Source organism: Trachemys scripta, chromosome 7, assembly GCF_013100865.1.
Source record: "Trachemys scripta elegans isolate TJP31775 chromosome 7, CAS_Tse_1.0, whole genome shotgun sequence".
Taxonomy (NCBI): domain Eukaryota; kingdom Metazoa; phylum Chordata; order Testudines; family Emydidae; genus Trachemys; species Trachemys scripta.
Genome location: NC_048304.1, coordinates 58,363,351 through 58,385,763, shown reverse-complemented (window position 1 = coordinate 58,385,763; position 22,413 = coordinate 58,363,351). Strand labels below are relative to the sequence as shown.

The 22,413-nt window shown below is 46.1% G+C and overlaps 1 protein-coding gene across 2 annotated transcripts; it reads left to right on the top strand.

Moving 5' to 3' along the window:
• The first annotated feature begins 1,928 nt into the window (after positions 1–1,928).
• On the top strand, positions 1,929–21,926 carry ANXA8L1 (annexin A8 like 1). Of its 2 annotated transcripts, none has more exons than XM_034776461.1 (13): positions 1,929–2,466; positions 4,655–4,701; positions 9,990–10,080; positions 10,346–10,440; positions 11,349–11,462; positions 13,613–13,703; positions 14,429–14,508; positions 15,135–15,194; positions 15,519–15,612; positions 17,911–18,006; positions 18,221–18,279; positions 19,221–19,343; positions 21,687–21,926. In XM_034776461.1, the coding sequence occupies exons 1-13, from the start codon at positions 2,439–2,441 to the stop codon at positions 21,744–21,746; spliced, it is 1,038 nt and encodes a 345-aa protein (XP_034632352.1). In that variant the 5' UTR covers positions 1,929–2,438; the 3' UTR covers positions 21,747–21,926. The 2 variants fall into 2 exon arrangements, with proteins under 2 accessions (XP_034632352.1, XP_034632353.1); XM_034776462.1 differs by lacking the exon at positions 1,929–2,466 and adding an exon at positions 4,449–4,558.
• The last annotated feature ends 487 nt before the right edge of the window (positions 21,927–22,413 follow it).

Below are 22,413 nucleotides of genomic sequence, written 5' to 3'. Positions count from 1 at the left end.
ATAAAATGTGAAAAACCCTGTATTTCAAGTAGCTTTGCATTTGTCAATATGAAAACCAGTACTCAAGAGTTGCCTCGAACAGGACTGTCTGGATTTGTTTGTTCTATAAGTAAGCTTCCATATTATCAAGAGATCTACTGTGGAGAACTACCCAAACCTTTGAACTGCAGGTTGAGCTCACGGTACTGCTGTGCTGGGCCTACTAGGTAGAAAATAAGCCATTACGATTGCAGGGCACAGTTCTCCAAGCCTTGTTCATGTCAATGATGGGCTCTCCCCCCAACTCCACCCTCACCCCCTGCCACTCCAATCCTGGGCTCTCCCCCCACCCCACCCACACTCCCTGCTGCCCCAGCACTGGGCTTTTCCAGACCAGTGCTGACTCCGCTGACTCGCCTCCAGCCACTCTGGCGCTGGCTGGGTTGGGGCAAGCAGCGGGGCTCTTGGACCGCGCCTCAGCCCAGGGTTCCCCCAGCCAGGGCTCCTGCCTCCAGGACCGGCCGGGACCCGGGAGGGCAGAGCTGGGGGACCGCCCCAGCAGAGGGCTGAGGAGCCGGGCAGGGCAGCCCCAGAGGGAGCGGAGCCCCGGAGAGCGGGAGGTAGGCCCCGCACGGCAACGCCCCGGGCACCGGTCCCCACTATGGTCCCTCTGCTGCTACTGCTGCTCCTGGCTGCCCTGCTGCAGTCCCTGGGCAGCTCGAACTGCTTCGCCCAGCCCCGTCTGAGGCGCTGGGGTGCGGCCGCCCTGCGGCACTTACAAGCAGTTCTGTGTGCCCTGCGGGGCAGCCCCCAACCCAAGTGTCCCCCGCTCAGAGCCCGCCCGTCCATAAGGTGTGGGCACTGCTCCCCGACGCGAACTGCAGCGGCCCCAGGGCGCCCCCCATGCAGGACGTGCTGCTGCTGCCAGGGCCGGCTCTAGGCTTTTGTCGCCCCTGCTCCTCCCCCCCCGCAAAAAAAAAGAGGCTGGCTGGAATGCCGCCCCTGAAAATGTGCCACCCCAAGCACATGCTTGGTTTGCTGGTGCCTGGAACCGGCCCTGCTTGCAAAGTGTCAATGGGACAAAGGTCAATCTGACTGAAGTGAGGGTTGCAGATTCAGCATCAGAGAGAAAGCAGCAGTGTGTGTCTATTTATTCCTCCTCCCATTGCCAAAGGCTTTTGAGAATCATTTATCAGGGAAATGCTATTGCCATGATCAGCAGATCATCTAAATGTATAAAACTGGAGGCTGGATTCTGATCTCCATGTAAATGGGGCATAACTGCACTGACTTTGATGAAGTGGATCTGGTTTTCTAGCAATGCAAGTAATGAGAATCTGGCCCCCAGAGCTCAGGGGCTGGTCCAACACCCTTTGAAGTCGATGCCTCTCTTGACTTCCAGGGGCATTGGATCAGGTTCTCAGAGTCAGGGAACATGAAGGAGTAGCTGCTAAAACAACCGATTAAAGAATCTGACTGTAATACTTAAAAAGGCCTGTTTCTTCTGCTGAAGACATGAATTTATATAGCATCTTATTAGATTGTCAGCTCTCTGGGGCAGAGACTATCTTTTTGTTCTGTGTTTGTACAGCACCTAGCGCCTTTCCTGTTATAAGTTTGTCGTTGAGTTCACCATTATCCTAGGCTATTGAACGTAAGTATTCCAACTTCTGTACCTTTGGTAGTGGCTAGCACTACAATGCTGCCCCGATTTTTACCAAAGGGATCCTCAGTGACCACATAGTCTTGGTGTCTCCTCTCATCTTCTTTATTATAGACTGTTACTGATAGTGTAATAAATCTCCTGGCTCATTACTACATGTAACAGTAACTTGTGTCCCCATGATCATTTACAATGTATTAATACGCTATTGTTTCATTTCCAGTATCTTTTTTTAAAGGTTCTCTCTTCAGATGGATCAGTGCAAATGTTAAAGTGATGCTGCTAGATTGCATTTGGGTTTTGTAGAAACATGGGGGCTAATTCACTTCCCACTTACATCAGTTTACATTCATGGCTAGCCGTTGACTCGCTCCTAATTCTCACCAATGTGAGAGTGGAATTGGGTGTCAGGTTTTTACTAAGCCTTTTGCTTCCATGGTTTCTGAACTTTCTTCTATCCTGTTTGCTGCCCTAACACAGCAGTGTCTGACTAGCCTGTTGCAGTAGCCCAGGGGAGCAGGAAAGTGAGTAACTAGAGATAGGCCACGAAAATCTTCACTGTGAAAAATGCACAAAAGACAGCAGGGAAGTGAACAGCATGGATGGTGGAACGGAGGTACCGTAATCTGAGTTTAAAAAAATCATTACAACTGAAAATTTTAAAACATAGCAGCAATGACAGCCTTCTGCAAGCTACAACCAGCACTGTCCGTTCTGCTTTCTGCAGGCCAAATCCCCCATTCTTTTGCGCAGACATACCCACATCCTTACATAACAACGACAGCTACTCCACCCGATGATCTCAGGTGCTCTTAATATCAGAGGTAAGGACATTTTGTTTAAAAATGTGATGTTTTTTTTAAATGAATGACATGTGGGGTCACATCTTCCCATGCAGCCAGATGAATAAATGGGCATTTAGGGCTACCTGCTGGTATAGGGGACGTGGCTGGTGGAAGAGGGCATGACTGTGCTGTCCCTACAACCTAGTGATTCTTCACTGGCCTTGGTATCCTTCAGATTGTAGCAGGCTGCACCAGGTCAAACAGAGCAGCCCTAAATTTGAGAGGGCAAAGGTCTCTTTAAACAGCCTTAGCACCTTCCTCTCCTGAGGCCCCGGCTTTTAAAAATATATTTTAAATCTGTTGAAGTTTGAGCAAACCCTTGTCAGTCATTCTTGAATTCCCCAAAGCTGCCAGTGAGGAAATCAGCACAGAGTTTAAACACCACAACCCCAAACCTTTGGTAGTCCTGACAGCAGAACTGAGAAATCCTGAGTACAGAGCTAACCCCAGGGGTGGCCCAGAACTCCAGAGACCCCTGACAATCTGGGACGGCTTGCACAATAGGCCAGACTCTGGAAACTTCTGCGTGATCCTGTGATCATCATGGGGAAACAATGTGAGGGGTGGAGCTGCAACTGGCAGCGTTATTCGCTAACTCAGGGCGTGGATGTTGCTCTCCAGAAAGGAATGTTACTGAGACAGTTATTGACCCCGGAAAGCTGGGCACTGCTCTGGGGCATGGGAGGAACCACTCCCTTACAATCTGTTTTCCAAAGCCTTGCAATAACTGCAATTCCCCCAGGGTGACTTGAGCACACGGTGCCTGGGCACAGTCTCTGAAGGGGAACAGGGTCTAAAGCGGAGATTGGTCTCTCCAGGTTGGGCTGGTCTGCCTAAGTCAAGTTGGCCTAGGCTGTGCGAGTGGGAGGGCTGGGAAGAGCAGCCAGTCCCTCACTAGAGGTGCCTTACAGTTCATAGTAGTCCAGTCCCTGATTTTCATTGGGCTGCCTGGCATTTTGAGAGCCGTGGGCCCATTACACTTGTATCCATCTTGCTCAGGATAGGCTGATTCCCTCCCTCTCCCCCCAGGAAGGCACACATAATCAGGTCTGTGTATCCCACCGAAGAATTCGGAAAAGCCCCAAAGCAGCCTTGTTTGGCCAGCTTTAGTGTGTGTGGGGGGAGGGCTCAAGGGTCTATCATCCTAAGAGTAGGTGATAGAAATGGAATCTCCACTGGGCTACATCTAGTTCCTTTGGGCCTGGCTAACGGACCACTTCCTACCTCACATCATTCTGGTGCTGCTGTGATTGTCAGAGGCCCTTGATTTCCCAGACCTTGCTACGACAGAGAGGGTGCATCTCACAGTGCCTTCTCCACACGGGGCTCTGGAACACCGTTCCCTCCTGAGGCTTCACAGCCTCAACATAAAAAGTAACAGAGGGTCCTGTGGCACCTTTAAGACTAACAGAAGTATTGGGAGCATAAGCTTTCGTGGGTAAGAACCTCACTTCTTCAGATGCATTTTTTACTTTTTACAGATTCAGACTAATACGGCTACCCCTCTGATACGAGCCTCAACATAGTATGCTTCGGTGCAAGCTGTAGGGCTCCTTTTTTTCTCCTAGGCTTTGCTGGGAGGGATGGGGCACTGAGTGGGGATTAGCTGAGGGAATTAGTGTCTTGTTTCGTTAGGGTACAGGTAGAGAGAGTCCTTTCATAATTAGAGAGCAATTGAGCTGAGTGTTGTAGGGTTCTCTGGGTCACACTGGTAGCTTGACATTATCTGGCTGTAATTTCCATGTTGCACAAGCCCCTGGGGCTAAGGCAGGCACGTTGTAAAAATCAGAAAGGGAAATTCAAACTTTAGTCAACCAAGTTTGAACGTGAGGCTCTTAACCAGGGAAGTCCTGTTACTAAGCAACCGCATCTCTGCCAGTGAGATCATATGTACAAAATATGTACAAAAACCAGTTGAACCATGTCTTTAGGGTGTTGCCTTGTGGGGTTTATAGAAAAGGAAGGCGCACATGTGTAATTTTTGGTGCAGAGGTGCCAGTTAGACCCTGCAGCGGTCAGTGTGAATAGACCTCCAGAGAGCAGAATAATTATTTTTTCTTATTTTCTAGTGGTGAGTTTGCAGGAAACTTTTTTGTTTTTCCAGTTCACATGTGCTTAAGAACTTTAACTTTCAAAAGATCTAACATGTAACTTCCTTTATTTACAGGAAAAAGAATTGCTTCCAAGTGTACCATGGCGTGGTGGAAGGGCTGGGTAAGTAGGAAAATACTGGAGTGTGAAACTCTCTGTACGTGATTTCAGAGGCATATTGTCATGCCTCAGACAATATATAAATTCTATGTGTAGAGACAGAGTAAAATCCTTCCACTTACAAACTGACCACACCTGCTGCATGATCACTCTGTGTGCCTGTGTTTGATTGAGGAATCTGTTAAATATGTTTGATGGTTTTTAAGCAACAGGCTAGAACTTTTATTGGCTGTTTGCTTATGAGAGGGGTTAGGTGGGTGGAGAATTTACTGAAGGACAGCTAAGCTGAGGAAGTAAATTCTGCATTTAGTTCTGAGAGCTGTGAATAATTTGGTCTATCTTCTCCCTTGTGGGAATGAGTTAGTCTAGGTCCAGCTCCTGCAAACATTCAACCTCCCATTGTCATCAACCTCTTGATTGATTACCAGGCTGATTGCTCCAGCTGCGGTGGTAGGTCCTAGTCCTAGAAGGAGATGTGGTCTCAAGTAGCTATGCCATTGCCATGGAGGGTTTTGAATATCAGTTCAGGGAGCTAGACTCAATTGGGAGCCAAGACCACAATGTTCCTTTAAAGTTCACATTACTTTGAAAATGTACTTTTCAAATTCTGGTCCAACGGCTGAATGGCTTTCACTGAGGCAGACCCATTCTGTACCTAAAGTCAAAGTACGGAGGGCAGCAACTGATAGTGTGTGTAATCTAGGCCCCACTGAAATTAATGGCAAAATTCCTGTTACCTTCAGTAGGTTCAGGATTCCACTCTGTGACTTTGTATTGATTTACCAAGAGCTGGAGATAAAGAAGAGACCTACATGATGGTGGTGTGCTGGTAACTGGAAAGAGTTTACTTCCTGAACAGTCACTTACCAGCCACCAGAGTTACCAGGAGCCCTGTACGCAGTAGAGTGGGTCAGAAACATTTTGATGACAAATTTAATTTGTTCCATTGGAAGCCTATCTGGCTTCCTGCCAGCTGAGCCATCCAGCTCCTCCAGAGCCCACCTGGCAGGCTAGTGGGGAGCCAGGGAGATCCAGCTCCGAAACTCTAAGACACATGGCTGTTAGACTGCCTAGGTTCTTGCAGCTTCCAGGGTCTCTGGCTCTATGGCAGCCCATCAGGCAAACTGCCCCAGAGCTGGGCAGAGAATAATTCCCTTCTGCAGAGAACTTCAGAGCTTTGGCTTTTGTTCCAAACTGGAATGAAACCAGATTCTGAAATCTCAAAATCCTCCACAGAATGGTGGTCCAGTTCTCCACCCAGCAATGGCCAGCCGTGTTCCAAACACCATCGCCAAACAGTCATTATCCTTATGGGGTTTGTTTAGCTGTCTTCCATTAACTGTTTTGTCCCAAGGCCTCCTCCTTTCTGTATTGCCCAGTAGTTGGGCTCTATGGTTCTTATGTGATACAGATCAGTGTACACCTCAGATCATGTATCTCCTGGTGCTTTTACTCTATCCAGTATAAAATGTGGAGAACAGTGAGGGCCAGGATTCTGCTTCAAGTGGACAAAACATTTGCTCTGGTTTTTGACTGTGATTGTTACTGGTAGAGTTGGTTGGAAAATGGACAAATCATTTTATGGAAATATTTCAAATTTGTTTCCATTTCGCAGGGTTCAAATGCAACAATTTTCTGTGTTTTTTTTTTAATGTTTTCTCATTTTGCCCCCCTCATTTTTCTCCATGAAACTTGAAATGTCAGCATTCTTCTCCCCCCTTTCACCACCGGGTCTAAGAAGATGAATAATGGGTGGATGGGGGGCATGACTTTTTCCTTTTTTTTTTTTTTTTTAATTTTTAATTTTGCTGCTCTGTCTCTCTTCCAAAGTTGGAGGCACTTTGAAAAATGAGAGTGGAAAGAGGAAGCAAAGCACGGAACCATGACCACTCCAGAGGCCTGGAGATTGTTCTTTCTAATCAATAAAAAGTGGGGGAGGGGAGCAAAGTCTGAATTTTCTTTTAGTTTTTGAAAAACAGAGTTGAAAATTTCAATTCAAAATACAAAATGTGTTGTTGTTTTTTTAGAAAATTTCCATTAAAAAAAAAATCCACATTTTCCCATGGAAAACTTAGGTTTTTGGACAAAACGCCACTTTTCAATTTGGAAAATTGTAACTAGAGATGGTCACAAGTAAAAAAGCCTAATTTAGGAGCATGTCAGGTGGAGCAGATTCCTCTGCTTGCCTGTCTAATGGTCTTGCTCATTATGGCAGTGACACATGCATTGACTCATTTCAGTCAGTAGCTATGTGGAGTCACCTGGAAACAGAAAGCCAAATGAGTCTCAGACAGATTCTTGTCCTAACCTGATATGGCCACACCTTTCTCTCTCCCGAGGCTGTGACAGCCAGAGAACACAAATAGAGGACCTGGGTGGTTGTGAGTCATGCCTGATTCCTTCTAGCCAGAACTGACTCAAATCCCTGATTAGGATTTTTTTTAAAAAGGATCATTTAAATTTGTCTGCCTTGCCACCAAACCCCTATAAATTAAAACTCTCCTTTGCACTCCCCCAATCTCGGAGTCACGGTGCACCAACCTGGAGCACTCCCCAGGCTGCTCTAACTCACACCCAGGCTGCTAACAACCCGCAGGGACTGGAGCTGCAGCCAATAGTGGGGCATCCCAATCTTGCCTCCTTTCTTTGTCCACATCCCCTCTGCCAGTAGCAAGGAGCAAGGGGCATGGGAGTCTTGATGTTGATTATAAGCAATGCGGTGCGGTGATCCTTCCAGGGTCAGGAATGCCAGCTGGACTGCCACCTTCCACCAGAAGTATAGCACACAGTGGCAGCACCTCACTTGAGGATCTGGCCCTTTGCATGGCTCTGGAGGGCTGTGAAAAGGAGGACAATGAATTTGAATTTCATGCAGTGAAGAAGTGTGACTGGGAGGACTGGGGAGATAATGCAATCAACAACAGGGAGGAAGATGTTCAGCAAGGCAGCTAACTTTGGGTGCCCATGGGGGGTTGATGTAGGTATGAGGACAAGGATAAATAAAGACAGAGAAACAGCAATAAACCTAATATTCAAACTATGGGCTAAGTAAACCAAACCCCAGTTAACTAAATCTAGACAGAGGAACCCCCTTGGCCCCTAATATAGAAGGAACCAAGCTTCACATACAAGGAAAACCATGCAAGTAACTCTCACTATTCCAACTGCTTCCAGTCCTAGGCTGTGTCTCAAAGGGAGCTAGATACAGTAGCATGGATGTACGCGGACAACTTTCCATCCACACACATGTTTTCCTCGTTTCTTCTGCATAGAGCTAGGCCACCCCAACAGGTGCTTTCAGGCAAATGTAGTCAGCGGGCAGGAACCTTTGTTTCATAGAGAATAAGGCCAGAAGGGACCATTATGATCATCTAGTGAGTCAGACCTCCTCCTGCATGACATGGGCCATAGTATTTCACCCTGTGGTTCCTGCTTAAGTTTGAATCCCTTCTGCTATTACCACTGGTGCAGCCTCGGCCTCCACATCTCTTTTCCTAGAGATTTACCGAGCAGTCCAAGTTCTTCCCACACACAATCCCTCTGCTGCCCACATTCTTCCAGCCCACGGCCGTCTCCAAGTGAGCCTTGCCAGGTAGAAGAGCTTGAAAAACATTCCTCCAGGACTCGCATGCCTGGTTTCCCGTGAGATTTTGCAAGGTCACCAGCATGCAGCTCCACCCTAGCGTTACTATGGGCATGGTTCCCAGTCTCCTACCCGGCAGATAGCGCTAACAAAAGCCGAGTAGGGGTGACTATTGGTTCCATTAGCTCTGCATTGGAAAACTGAGTCCAAGGTTGGCAATTGCCTCTCATGGAGAAAAAGAATGTAAATAAATTCATCTGACTAGTCAAAGAAGACCGCTGACTTCCCTTGTAAGGTTCGGGATAGGCTTGGAGGCAGATGGTCTGAAAGTCTAGCAAGCTATGACATGTTGCTTTCACAAAAGCAGTCTCCTAGACCTGAGTCCAGCTGATTGGAGACTTTGGGGTCGTCTATGTGGGCAAGTTTCACCAGTTATATTGAAATGGCTATCCCATATGGACTCCTAGTCTGGCATGAATGCCTCTTTCAGATTTAGCTTCAACCCTTTCCAAGCAACATAAACTAATCTGAAAAGGCATTCTTATACTGGAATAAGGCTGTCCACCAGGGGGTAATACCAGAACAACTGTATTGGTGTAAGTTCACACTTTTAGTTTACATCAAAAATCTTTCCCATGTAGACAAGGTCTAAGGCCCCAAATTATCTGGAGTTGGTGAGTAAATCGAAACCTGTCCCCAACTAGCTCCATTAGGTGAACCCTACGCTGCAAGGCTGGGTTTGGGCTGTTTGCATCACAAGGTTGGATGTGATAAAACGCTACCACTTAATAAACAGTACAGGGAGGAGAGGGCTGGCCATTTCCCTGCGGCTTGCCCAGAGACCCCCTCTAAGCCAGGACCCCAGGCTGTGCATGAAGGAAAGAGATTCTGGCTCAAATTTGCTAAACCTGAACTTCTCCAGTTTCATCCACCCTTGCAAAATACACTGGTTCCTCTTGCGTGGCCTGTAGCACTCCTTTGGGATGCCACACCCTGTGAAGCCAGTCACGCTCAACTCCACCTCAGTCAGGAGCCAGCCAAGTAAAGCTGTGGCACAGAAAAGCCCATGTTTTCAACAGGGATATGCCATGGAACAGATGAAGTTATGTATAAAACTATCCTGCATGATAACACTCTGGTTATAGCAGAGGTATAGTATCACACACAAATACTCAACCCTGCTCATGATTTACGTGGTGCCTGGAAAACTGTGTTTAAAATGACAAGCTATCACTTTAAGATTGAAGGGTTTCCAGTCCTGCTTGCAGGCTAGGGGCTCGGTAGGGAAGCTTGTGATCTGGGGCTTGCAGAGCCAGTCTGCAGAAAGGAAACCTAGAAGAAGGTGGGATGAGTTGTGCCGCTGTTTTAGGGAGCAGCCTGCTTTATTTCTTTCTGTTTGGGGTTCTTGTGTGTTATCGTTCTGGAATCTAAGAAATAAAGTTGTGTTACATTGCAGCCTTTCCAGCAATAGTATTTTGTGTGTTTATCTAACTTGTGCGCGTATATGCTGTGAACATTACAAGATACCACCTTTCCAGGCAACAGGAAAGTCCAGTTTCAATAGTCAGGTCTTTCTGCTGGGACTGCCATTAAGGAGTTAATGAGCACCTATTGCAATAGTGTAATTTGTGCTCTAGGTCCACCGGGACCTGAACTGAGCCCTATCAAACTAATTTCACATGGGATACATAGTTGCCTTTTCTTACAGCGTGATGAAGATGGCAGCTCAGTGAGAGGCACCCTGAGCTTTGACCCCACACCTGATGCCCAAGTTTTGTATAAAGCCATGAAAGGACTGGGTGAGTTGACGCTATCTATTACCAGCCATGTATTTAAAACATTCTACACTTCAGTTATAGCATTAGCACAATTCCCTACAGAAAACTACCGCTGTTTATGCCATCATGCGGGGATTCCAAGCTGCTCCAAATGTGCTTAAATTCCCTCATTGTCAGGGCAGTGAGTTTGGGAAGGTCGGATGGGTAATACCCTTGGGAGTTTTAGACATGTCTTGCCTTATTCTCCTGCACAGTGTGTTTACATCCTATCATTGTTTGTTTCCAGGGACTGACGAACAGGCTATAATCGACATCCTCACCAAAAGGAGTAATGCACAGCGTCAACAGATTGCCAGATCATTCAAGGAACAGTTCGGAAAGGTTATCCAGAGAAAGGACGTCTGATAAACTTTCTCTTTGCACTGCATGATGTTTTTCCTGGAAAGGGAGGTGTTAGAGACCCTGGGAGCACTGCCCTCTGCTAGATGGAATGTCAGCTGTTGCGTGTTTGTGTCACCCATTGGTCTATTGGCACTGGTGTTGTAGCCGTGTTCGTCCCAGGATATTAGAGAGACAAGGTGGGAGTGGTAATATCTTTTATTGGACCAACTTCTCTTGGCAACAGGGACTAGCTTCCAAGCTTACACAGACCTCTTCTCTCTCACCAACAGAAGCTGGTCCAATAAAATATTCCCTCACTCACCTTGTCTCTCTCTAGATATTTTATGGAAGGGTACAGCGGTGACGGGCACTGACACTACTACATCAGTGCAAGTCTGCCTTCTTAATGGAGGCCTGTGTTCTTGGGACCAAAGGTTCTATCTACTGCAGATATGCAGTATAATTAATGACCATGATGTTCTGCAGCATCCAGATTTCTTGTCCAACACCAGTCCCCTGATTTATTACCAAGCCTGGGCTGGCCAGAGCATGTATACATGAAGAGCAGAGCCGGTTGGAAAGCACAAGCTTCCCTATGGGAAATTTCAAGGGTTTGGGTTTGTGGAAGGGTTTCGGGGATGAATTCTAGAATGTTTGTGAAGTGCCCAGATATTGCAGCTATTGGCGGGGGCACTACAGAAATACCTAGACAGAATCCACTCAGAAGGGTGGCCTTCTGATCAGCCCATAGGTGCTTTTATAATAAACCAATCAGCATGACACTGTGCATCAGCTTTATTGCTGTAGCTCATCATGAGGGTTACAAATGGAGATTCAGGGAAAGTGACGTGCAACGCAGTGAGCATTGGATGCACTCTTCCCTTAATTAGATCTTTCGTGTTTAACAGGATCTTATTGCCAGCTTGAAGTCTGAACTGAGTGGCAAGTTTGAGAGGCTCATCATAGCCCTTATGTACCCACCTTTCAAATACGATGCCAAGGAATTACATGATGCCCTGAAGGTAAATCAATGACATGCTGCTTATTAAGTGGTAGCAGGAACACTGTGCTAATTTCCTGTGCTAATACAAGTGCTTAGTAACTGAACTGAATAAACCCTTTCCACAGTATCGTTTCTCAGAGGCCAATGTTTATAGCAAATATTTGGTTGGATACGCACGTCTTTGGTGGAAAGGGCACCCTGTAAAATATTATTTATGCCTTTGACTTGAGGCCAGCAGCAGAACTGTGCAAAACTCCCTATTTCTGGTGAAGAATGATTGCTGAAAATTACAGATCTCTGGCTTATTGCCACTTCTTGCTCTATAAAATGCCCAAGATCCTCTTCTTTCTGTCCAGACAGCACGGCTCTCATCTACGCCCTCCTCTGCTGTCTTGACAACCATAATCTCCTTCTCTCTCGGGCCTTCCCAACAATGTCAGGTCCTCACAAAACACAGCTGCTAACATCATCATCTTCACCATCAATGACCACATCACCACATTCTTTGAATCCTTCCAGTGGCTCAAGTTCAAAGTCCTTGTCATCCCCTTCCAGGCCCATCAAATAAGAATGGATATACTGGGTTACACAAAGTTCCATCTAGCCCAGTATCCTGTCTTCTAACACTGGCCCAATGCCAGGTGCCCCAGAGGGAACAGAGCAGGCAATTATCAAGTAATCCATCCCCTGTCACCCATTCCCAGCTTCTGCAAACAGAGGCTAGGGACACCATCCCTGTCCGTCCGGACTAGTAGCCATTGATGGACCTATCTTCTATGAACTTATACTGTTCTTTTTTGAACCCTGTTATAGTCTTGGCCTTCACAACATCCGCTGACTGTGTGTTGTGTGAAAAAATACTTTATTTTGTTTGTTTTAATCCTGCTGCCTATTAATTTCATTTGATGCCCACTAGTTCTTGTGTTTTGAGAAGGAGTAAATAACACTTCCTTATTTACTTTCTCCACACCAGTCATGATTATCATATTCCCCCCTTAGTAGTCTCTTTTCTAAGCTGAAAAGTCCCAGTCTTATTAATCTCTCCTCATATGGAAGCTGTTCCATACCCCTAATAATTTCTGTTGCCCTTTTCTGAACCTTTTCCAATTCCAATATATCTTTTTGAGATGAGGTGATCACATCTGCAGGCAGTATTCAAGATGTGGGCATACCACGGATTTATATAGATGCAATGTAGTATTTTATGTCTTATTATCTATTCCTTTCTTAATGATTCCCAATATTTTGTTTGCTTTTTTGACTGCTGCTGCACATTGAGTGGATGTTTTCAGAGAACTGTCCACAATGATTCCAAGATCTCTTTCTTGAGTGGTAACAGCTAATTTAGATCACATCATTGTATATGTATAGTTAAGGTTGTATTTTCCAATATGCATTACTTTTCATTTATCCACACTGAATTTCATCTGCCATTTTGTTGCCAAGTCACCCAGTTTTGCGAGATCCCTTTGTAATTCTTCGCAGTCTGCTTGGGACTCACAACACATCCCCTCCCTGCTTGTCCCCTGTTGTCTACTGCAGCCTACTCATCAAATCTGCTCTGCAAGAGAGGCCATCATCAGCCGCTCATTCATCAGTTTCTAACACCAACTCCCCCTCCTCTTTCAAATCCCTAACCTCTGACATGAAGCCCGTAAGAAATCTGTCACTGATGATGACTGGAGGGGCAGGATAGGATAATGTCTTCTTCCAGGTCAGAAGAGGTTGGTATGGGATGTTTGCATCCCAAAGTTGTGATGTGGGACTTTATTTCTCTACTTCTAACAATTTGCAAAATTACCAGTGAAGAGCAGTTTATGAAAATTGTATGTAGGTGGATAGATTTGATTGTACCACTCTCCTCACACCCTTCTTATGCCACTTGTCTTCGAAAGCCTTGATGAATGCATTGTACATGGGCAGAGCCCCATAAAATCAACCTCAGCTCTAGGATTACTCAGAGGAGGGGTGAGCCTTAGCAAACAAATCTGTACTGAAACCGAACAAGTTGCGTGTGGTTCCTGGTTTCACAGTGACAATTTATCACAGCTCGGCACAGAGCCTATGACAACCCTCAGATACTTTAATTTGAGGCCTAGTTTTCTAAGATAGCTTTAATTGCATGGCAAAATATTTTCTCCCTGTCTTTTTATTCTTTTCCTCTTAAAGGGTCTAGGAACTAGTGAAGGTGTCATTATAGAGATCCTGGCATCACGGACAAAAGTGCAAATTAAAGAAATAATCAAAGCTTACAAAGAAGGTAAAGCAGCTTTTGCTACACTGTGTGTGATAGAAGCACTGCAAGGGGGCTTTGTGCAAATTGAATTAACTGCTAACATTTTGCGTAGTAAGGCGGGATCTTTAAAAGAGCTGAGTGTTGACTTCCTAATGGAGTCAATGGGAGTTGGGGCAACGCTGGCTGCTTCTGAAAAAATCCCATCTTTAAATGTCCCATTTAGTAACAGGCAAACCACAAAGGTGTCATGGGTTTAGTTCCTGTGGATAGCAAGCAAACCAATGTTGGTGTAATGGAATCTTCCTGTCTATGGAGCATTATTTGTTCACCGGTTTTCGCTTTACTGGGACATGCCCCAGTTGGGAATCTGTCAAATTTATGTCCATGCCCATCCTTCAGTCCCTCAAGGCTCCAGGGCAGCATTTGGCCTTGAGAGAGGGTTTCAGAAAATAAGGCCCGGATTCCATAAGGTACTTAATTAAATACATGCTTGGCTTTTGAGCATGCACTTGGCCCCTTGACTTCATGGAACTACTGATGTACTTAAAATTAGACACCCTGCTGACGCACCTTCCTGAGTCGGGACTAAGTGAGCTGCTCACAGCCATGCGTTTCCCTCAGGTTACCTTCTTGGGGCCTGCCAAGCATTCATTTGTCTCTGGAAGGCATGGTGACACCTCAGTCATTCACTGTGCCTTTCAGTGAGCACACGTCACCCCCGTCTCTTCTTGGTCCTCTTTCTCTTGCAGAATATGGTTCTAACCTGGAAGAGGACATCAAATCGGACACAAGTGGCTACTTCGAGCGGATATTGGTTTGCCTCCTTCAGGTAAGGTTGTGATGAAAGAATGGGGAGCCAGGGCTCTTCATCGTCCCTTCTTCCAATTGGGGTTAGCAGTGAGTACAGGCCTTTTATTGCAAGCCCACCTGCTGCAGGTAGCCATCAGAGTTACTAGATAAATCACCCACACAGAGAGACCCCCTGATCTAGATCTCTGCTTTAAAAGCTGACGCAGAGTCGAGAGCTCCTTTAGGCACTAGTAGTTAGCCTCCAAAGCTGCTTCTGTCAACTCAGCCATTGGGGGCACCATCATATACACCATCCATTCCTATACAGCAACCAGGGCATTGCTCTCCAGCTAGTTTCAGAAGTGATGTACCCCAATTGCATTGTACCCCCTTTCCATATCCTGCCCCACAATCTTCAGAGAGCATCTCCACGCGTCAGAATTATTGACCTGAATTAACCAATAGCAACAGATTGGCTCCTCATCATATGACTGGTCCCACCAACCAGGATTTTTCTCTTGTATTGTATGTAACAATATGGCTTCCTACCTTGCAGGGATGAAGGGCTGGGAGGATGAATTAATCCGTCTGTAAAGTGCTTTGAGATCCTCATGTGGGCAGCACTGTAGGAAAACAAATAACCGTGTTTCCATTGTACCCTCCTAGGGTGAGAGGGATGATCCAAGATCCTATGTGGATTCAGCGATGGTGCTTCAGGACGCACAGGTATTTCTATAAAGTGACCGGTCCTTTACCATAACACTGATTCTTATGGTGTGACCTGGTAGGGAATGGAATTACTCACCCTGCTGTAACAATTCGTTACTATCCCAGTTTAAACAAAGGCAGAGGTTGTGGTGTGAAAGGTCTAGGTCACCTGGCAGCAAGTGGCACTGTAGAATCAGTTGTCCAAGCAGCACAAGCAGTGCCCCAGCACACATCTAGCGGGAGCGGAAATGCTGCTTTGCACCAAGCCGCATGAGCCCCTCCTCTGTGAGATCCATGCCTCCAACGTCACTGGGAGCTGTAACTGATGTGTTTCAATCACAGGCTCTTTACGCTGCTGGGGAGAAGATACGGGGCACTGACGAGATCCAATTCATCACCATCCTGTGCACCAGGAGTGCCACCCACTTGCTGAGAGGTACAGAGCAGGGGGATGCATTCCCATGCACGGCAACAGCTTCCAAAATGAGAAAGCATCCCCCACAGAAAGCAGAGGCGAGGCCAGCCCAGGCCAACTGGGATGCCCAAAGTTAGGCAGCTAAATCCACATTTAAGCACCTAAATACATGCCCTGACTTTTTTTCAGAGGTATTGAGCATCCAGAAGCTCCCATTCGCTTTGGTGGGCAATCTGAGCACTCAACACATCTGCAAATCAGTCCATTTACTGAAGATTCAGGTACCATAGAGACTGGTGTGTTAGACAAAGATGGCTGGAGAGAGAGAGACCAGGTGGGCGAGGTAATATCTTTCATTGGACCAACTTCTGGTGGAAGGCACAAGTTTTTGAGTTTCATGGAGTTCTTCCTCAGGTCTGGAGATGGTAATCACCCTTGTCACCTTCTCCAGACCCGAGGAAGAGCTCGGTGACACTCAAAAGCTTGTCCCCTCCACCAACAGAAGTTGGTCCAATAAAAGATATCACACCAGAGAGAGAGTGTGTCACTTTCTAAAATGCATTACAACATGCTGTTCATACCTGTGGCATTGTTCTATGTTGAAGAATCACAAAACACTCAGGTGGAATCTCTGCACCATGCTCCTAAGAACATGATAGGTATTAGTGACAGAGGGAAGTAAGACTTCAGACCGTCCCCTGAGCAGCGTAGAGCTGCCAGTGACCACAGACTGTTCAGCCAAACAGGCTTTGTTACATTGGCTGTTGTGCCCAGGTTCATAATAGGCCAGTCACCCGATGCAAAATTGGACCATGTGCCTACAGCAGGTGAACCTGAACTTTGCTTCTGTGGCCTCTTGCTAGAAATCTGAGGCCAACTCCCTCTTACATTTCCAGTTATAACCTCACAGAATCCGTTCAGTATTGCTGAACTCGAGAGATCAAAAATCATGAGGCAGACCCCCCAAAATCATGAATTTAAAAAAAAAAAATCAAATCGTTGATCAAAGAAGGGCTGGAGGGTAAATAGTTTGAGATCCACTCACCTAATTAAATGCATCATGATTCACATGCACACATTGCACTTATATTACTTTTTAAGGTCATATTAAAGAACATTAAATCTCTATCAATCATTCATATAAGTATTAATGTTACAGTAAAAACAATATGGGTTTAGTTTGGCCTTTTGCAAGAAGCTGCTTTTCCCTGATTTCCCCCTACTTCTCTGAGAGCTGAGTAATGGTATCCATTTAAAATTCAGTTTATTTCAACTCTGTTCCAGCTCAACTTATTTCTGATATAGGCCTGAGCTGAGAAGGTCATTTCCAATCTGTTAGTGTCTTTCACTGTAGTATCTAAGCACTGAGGTTAGAGGAGATAAGCTTGAAAGCTGCTGAGGTTTAAATTTGAAGCTCACTGTGTTACATAGAACCATAGGGTTAGAAGGGACTGTAAGGGTCATCTAGTCTAATCCCTGCCAAGATGCAGGATTTGTTGCGTCTCAACTATCCAAGACAGATGGCTACCCAGCCTTGTTTTGAAAACCCCCAGTGAAGGAGATTCCATGACTTCCCTAATACTCAGCTCTTCTTTAATGACTAGCTCTGTATGCAGGCCTAGAAATCAAACTTGAGGCTTAATAATTCCACACCTGCAGTGTCTACATTCTACATAGAGAGAAAACAAATCTTCACTGCTGTAGTTGAACATGAACTTTCTGCAAGAATCTGAGTAAACCCAAAGATCTTGGAATTTACCTCTATATTTTTGCTTATGGTTTTCTCACTTAGTGGTTTGTTTCTTTTTGCATGGAGGAAAACAACAAGTTCCAAGCTTCCCCTGGTGTTTTTCCCCATCCACGAGCAACCCAGATCCTGTGTTAGTTCAGTGTTCCTTCGGCTCCCTGAGCCAGTGACAGCAGCAAACACAAAATTGAATGCTAGAGCCATGCATATCCCTCTGGAACCTGATTTAGATCAATAGCCAAAGATAGGGATTAAGGGCCAGATTTCCAAATGAACATGCAATGAGCAAACCTGTATTTCCAAATGCAAGCCAGTAATTACGTATACCCAGTGCCCATCTTCGTGCATTCTTACCCATCATATGCACATGCGGATACTTACTTGGGTTTATGTGGGTGTCAGCATTTTTGGACCTGATCTAAAGTCACAGAAGTCAATGGGAATCAGGCCATTCACTTCTATGGGCTTTGGGTCAGGCCCCTCAGAAGCGCAACCAGTGGAAAGAAGGCACAAAATGCCTGGGGAATTGTTTGGCCTGGATTTAAAAGTCCTTCGTTTGTTGTTTCCCACAGTCTTTGATGAATACCAGAAGCTCGCCAGTAAAAGCCTAGAAGACAGCATCCAGAGTGAAACCCACGGCTCGCTAGAAGACGCCATGCTGGCTATTGGTAAGGGACACAGGATACCCTTACTCTTGTCTACGCTTCTCTTCTACTGCAATAGTGGGCTAAGCACATCCATCCCATAATACCGGGGCACTTCTTAGCTGCCATGATCCCATGGGACGGTTTAGAGAAGGCGATAGGGAGTTGAATTACTATCATCTGCTGTCCCTGGGTTAGACTGATCCTGAGCACTAACTGAACCTTCTCCTGTGTCTAGTGAAATGCACGAGGAACATCCACAGTTACTTTGCAGAGCGGCTGTACCATGCCTTGAAGGTAAGACTGTTATAGCACAGGCTGTTCAGAGCGGGCCTGCTTCTCCTCTCGCTTCAGTCTGAAGCACTGAAGGGGCAGTGGGGTAAAACTGGTGCAAATGAGAGCAGAGTCAGGCCTAGCCCCTTTGGAAGAAGAGGGACATGTAGGGTTGAAGTCCTGAAGGAACTTGCTTCTGTGGAGTTGAGACTGGCACAAGGAGTCCAGTTCCGCCCTCAGCTGCATAAGTGCAACCCCCACAGAGGTCATCGGATTTGCACTCGGTATAAATTCGGGCTGGGTTTTGCCCCTAGTGGTGGTTAAGTTGTTCTGGTACCAATAAGTTTGCTGGTTTTTAGGATGCATTTTTCTCAGTGACATTAAAACAAACAAAAGAAATCTAGGGGGAAGTACATGAAAATCCCTGAAGCCTTTGAGGCTGAATGTGTCAATGCTAATGGAGCTCTGATCATAGATGTAACAAAGAAATGTGTGGCCTATGCAGTCCCCCTCAGTGGAAGACTACAAATGAGAGAGGCTTCCCCCAAGTTTTTTGCTACCCTCATCTTCATAAGGGTAAAGGACTAAACGGATTGGCTGGAGCTCTGGGCAGATGCTCTGTAAAGCTATCATGCTTAGCTGTCCTGTATGCACCAATAAACCTTCGTTCATGCTTGCAACCCTGCAGGTCTTTGGCTCCTGAATTTTTCATGGACAAAGATTGGCAGTCACACCAAACCGCAGGATGGGTTTTGTGACATGAATAGTGGGCCACCAGGGTGAGAGGCAGAGATGTGCTAAATTCATTCCCAGCACCATCTGAAACCTGGTCTCTTCCATCTTGGACCAACTTGCAAACACTAAATCTGCCTTCTCTTCTCCCCACCCCCATCCCCAAAAAGAGAGAAAATGAGATCATACTAATACCTGGTGGCACTACCAAAGTGATAAATGTGTCATTGCAGGGGGCAGGCACTTGTGATGGGACCCTCATAAGGGTCATCGTTTCCAGGAGTGAAATTGACTTAAATCTCATCAAGGCTGAGTTCCTAAAGATCGCAGGCAAATCCCTCTCCACCATGATTCTGGTAAGCAGCAGTTTTGTTGTTGTTATGAATCACTGACATGCCTTTCTGGTACGTCCATCACCATGGTGTCTGGGTGCTGTCATAAGTTTTCTGGGTGAAGGACTACCCCCCAGTAAGATTGTGACTCTCCCCTCCATAAGTCCTCTGAAAAGAGTCAAACTTCAGAGGGAATTGGGGATCCCTCCTTGTCCATTAGGGAAACACCTGCCTGAGCAGGTGAGTCATGGAATGTGACCTGCAGGTGATAGGACTTGTGCTCAGACTAATTGCTGATGGAAGCTGGCTCTACTGCCATAGGCTCTGCACCAAGCAAGTTCTGCTCCCACATGCTTTGAGCTCAGCCAGCTGAAGCACTGTGGTTGAATGCAGCTGCTGTCCGCTGTCCTAGCTCCCTTCCCAGCCCCTGTGTGGTTCAGCACACATTGCCCATTCTGCCCTAGTTCCTCTGTCAAGCTGAACACCAACAGCTGGCCTACCAGAGCAGTTTGGAGCCAGCAGGGGCAAAACAGTCACCCATTTAATCTCTGGGGTTTTGCCTCCAGGGGATGGCGCCAAGGGCGGGGTTTTGCAGAGGGCCGTGGCCCTGTTTGGATTGGTCAAAAATGTTGCAGGCAGAGCTTTCTGCCTGTCCTCTCCCATGCAGAGCCAAGGGGCATGGAAATCTCTTGGACCAACTCCTCCAAGGGGATTACAGCCGTATCGCTCTGTCATAGATCCTAGCGAGCGCCCAGTCCAGCCACTCCCTAGGGCTGCAGCAAAGGGAATGCCAGGTTCTGGATTGCCCAGACTTTTAAGCCCCTGAAGCCTAAACAGAGTCCAGCCATTGCCCCAATGCTGGGTTTCCTAGGCACACTCTCGGAACACAGATCCTCTCTCTGGCACCTCCTGTGGGGAGCTGGAACCAGCTGTCCCATTCCTGGCCCCTGGGCACAACGGTGACTCTTCAGACTCCGGGGTGTTTAAACACGCCCTGTCCCAGAACGCCACCCCAAAGGTGTTTGGCTTAACTCACTCAGGGGCACGTGGCAGCTGTGAATGCACACTTTGCACAGAGTCTAATGCATTGACACTCTTCTCCTTAATCATGTAAAGCACAAGAGGGCACAGATCATATAAAACAATAAACACCAGATGCTGGTCCCTGCCTGTTTCCTTTCCACTCTAGAGCATTCTTTGGGCTGGAGGAGAGACCCTGGCATTATCCAGAGGCCTTCTGGGTGGACTGGAGGAAAAATGGCTATGGTGATTTACACTAACCGGGTATCTGGCCCATATACTGTGTGTGACAGGTCTAGAAACTGAACATTTTCCAACGCCCCATCCACCCACCGAATGCTTTGGAGTTGGATTCTTTTGGTTTCCAAGCTGGTTGCTCATCCCTAGTAAAAAGCCCCATTCTACAATGGGGTTGAAATCCCAGCGTTCTCCCATTCTGTCATTATGGATTGTTCCCTTCCCCTGTGCAAATAGCACAGAGGCCCCACAAGCAGTCCCCTGGGAAATCTTTCTGTAATTAAGGTCCCTTCTTCTAATCTACATTGTCAGTGTCTGTCATGTTGATTAATGATCGGTTGTCGAGAGTCCTGACTGAATAATAATTCCTGCTGAGACGTTGCAGTAGGTCCCCCAAAATACCCAGAGAGGATGAAATGAGCATCTCATCACTTTCTCATTAACACTCCCCTCGACAGAGACTGAGAGATTTGTCTGTTTCCTAAAAACTTGACTTACAAAGCACATTGACCAATGAAGAATTCTACGCTGCCAGCGATCACAGCGGCACTAAAACCTCGGTGGTGCAATGTGATAATCAGTGATGGTCGTAGATTGAGCAGCCAGTCAGACCATTTTAAGGATGCTCTGTAGGCCCTTGATCTGTAAGCGGCAATGTTCTATGCCCCTTTGGGATTTGCAGTGGCAATGGTACAAATTTGATGCTTCACAACTAAGTGCTCCACCCTTTCTCTGCCAGTGAGTGGGGAGAATGGTGCATAAATGCTCAGGCAGTTTGAACCTTGAGTACAACGGGCTTGAGTCTACTTTTCATTTACATGATTTTTTACTCCTGAGTTACTCCATTGACTTAGTGGAGTTAGTCCTGACTGGTTGCAAACCAGTATAAGTGAGAGGAGAATTGGGCTCAATATATTACACTGAGGGGAAAACCTATTAGGCCTGTTTCTCCTCTCACTTACAATGGGGTTTAAATCAGGAATAAATCCATTGAAGTCAATGGAGTCTGTCTTTCTCAAAGCCCTTGTCAGATGTGAGTTTATCCTATGGAGCTAGAATGCTAGCATGGTCCTCCACATTCCAGTCTATTTTTGTTCTTCCCTCTGTCAGGAGGACACAAGTGGTGATTACAAGACAGCCTTGCTGAATCTCTGTGGCAGTGATAAATGAAGAAATCTGAAGGGAAAAGGCAAGATGTTGAAATGGAGGCACGGAAAACGTTGGCAATGAATAAGTGTCTGGGAATGGATGTCTAGAAAATCCCTAGCACTGAATAAATAGAAAATGGAAAATTTGCTTAGAGGCTAAGATTTTTAAAGGCATCTATGTGATCTGGGTACCCAATAAAGAGCTGGTCAGGAATTTTTCAACAAAACTTTTTTTCCCAGGAAAATGCCAATTTGTGAAAATTGAAACTGTTCACAAAACAGTGTCCATTTCAACTCAATTATTTTTTAATTACAAAGTTATCAAAACATCCCATTTTGACACTTTCAAAACAAAAGTTCTGGTGTTTTGACTTGAAATTGCTTTTTTTGTTTTGAAATTAGGGTAAATTTATACTAAAAACAGGTTTAAAATCAAAATGAAACATCTTGGAAGGCTGCAATTGACCTGAACCATTTCCCCCCACTTTGTCGCTTCATGAACATTTTTGAGATTTCAACTTTGTTCTCATTTGGGATGGGAAAATTTTCAAATTCTCAAATACTCACAAGTCGGGAGCCCCATTTTCTGCCCAGCTCAAGCCCTATATCCATAAAAAACAATGTTCCCTAGGCACCTTTAGAGATCTTACCATTAGTGTTCTAATGCTTTAGCTTCCCTTCTCTTCTAC

Coding starts and splice junctions, on each gene's coding strand:
- ANXA8L1 (XM_034776461.1), top strand. CDS start 2,439: ATGATCTCAGGTGCTCTTAATATCAGAG. Junction 14,509..15,134: donor TATTGGTTTGCCTCCTTCAG/GTAAGGTTGTGA, acceptor GTACCCTCCTAG/GGTGAGAGGGATGATCCAAG. Junction 15,195..15,518: donor TGGTGCTTCAGGACGCACAG/GTATTTCTATAA, acceptor TTTCAATCACAG/GCTCTTTACGCTGCTGGGGA.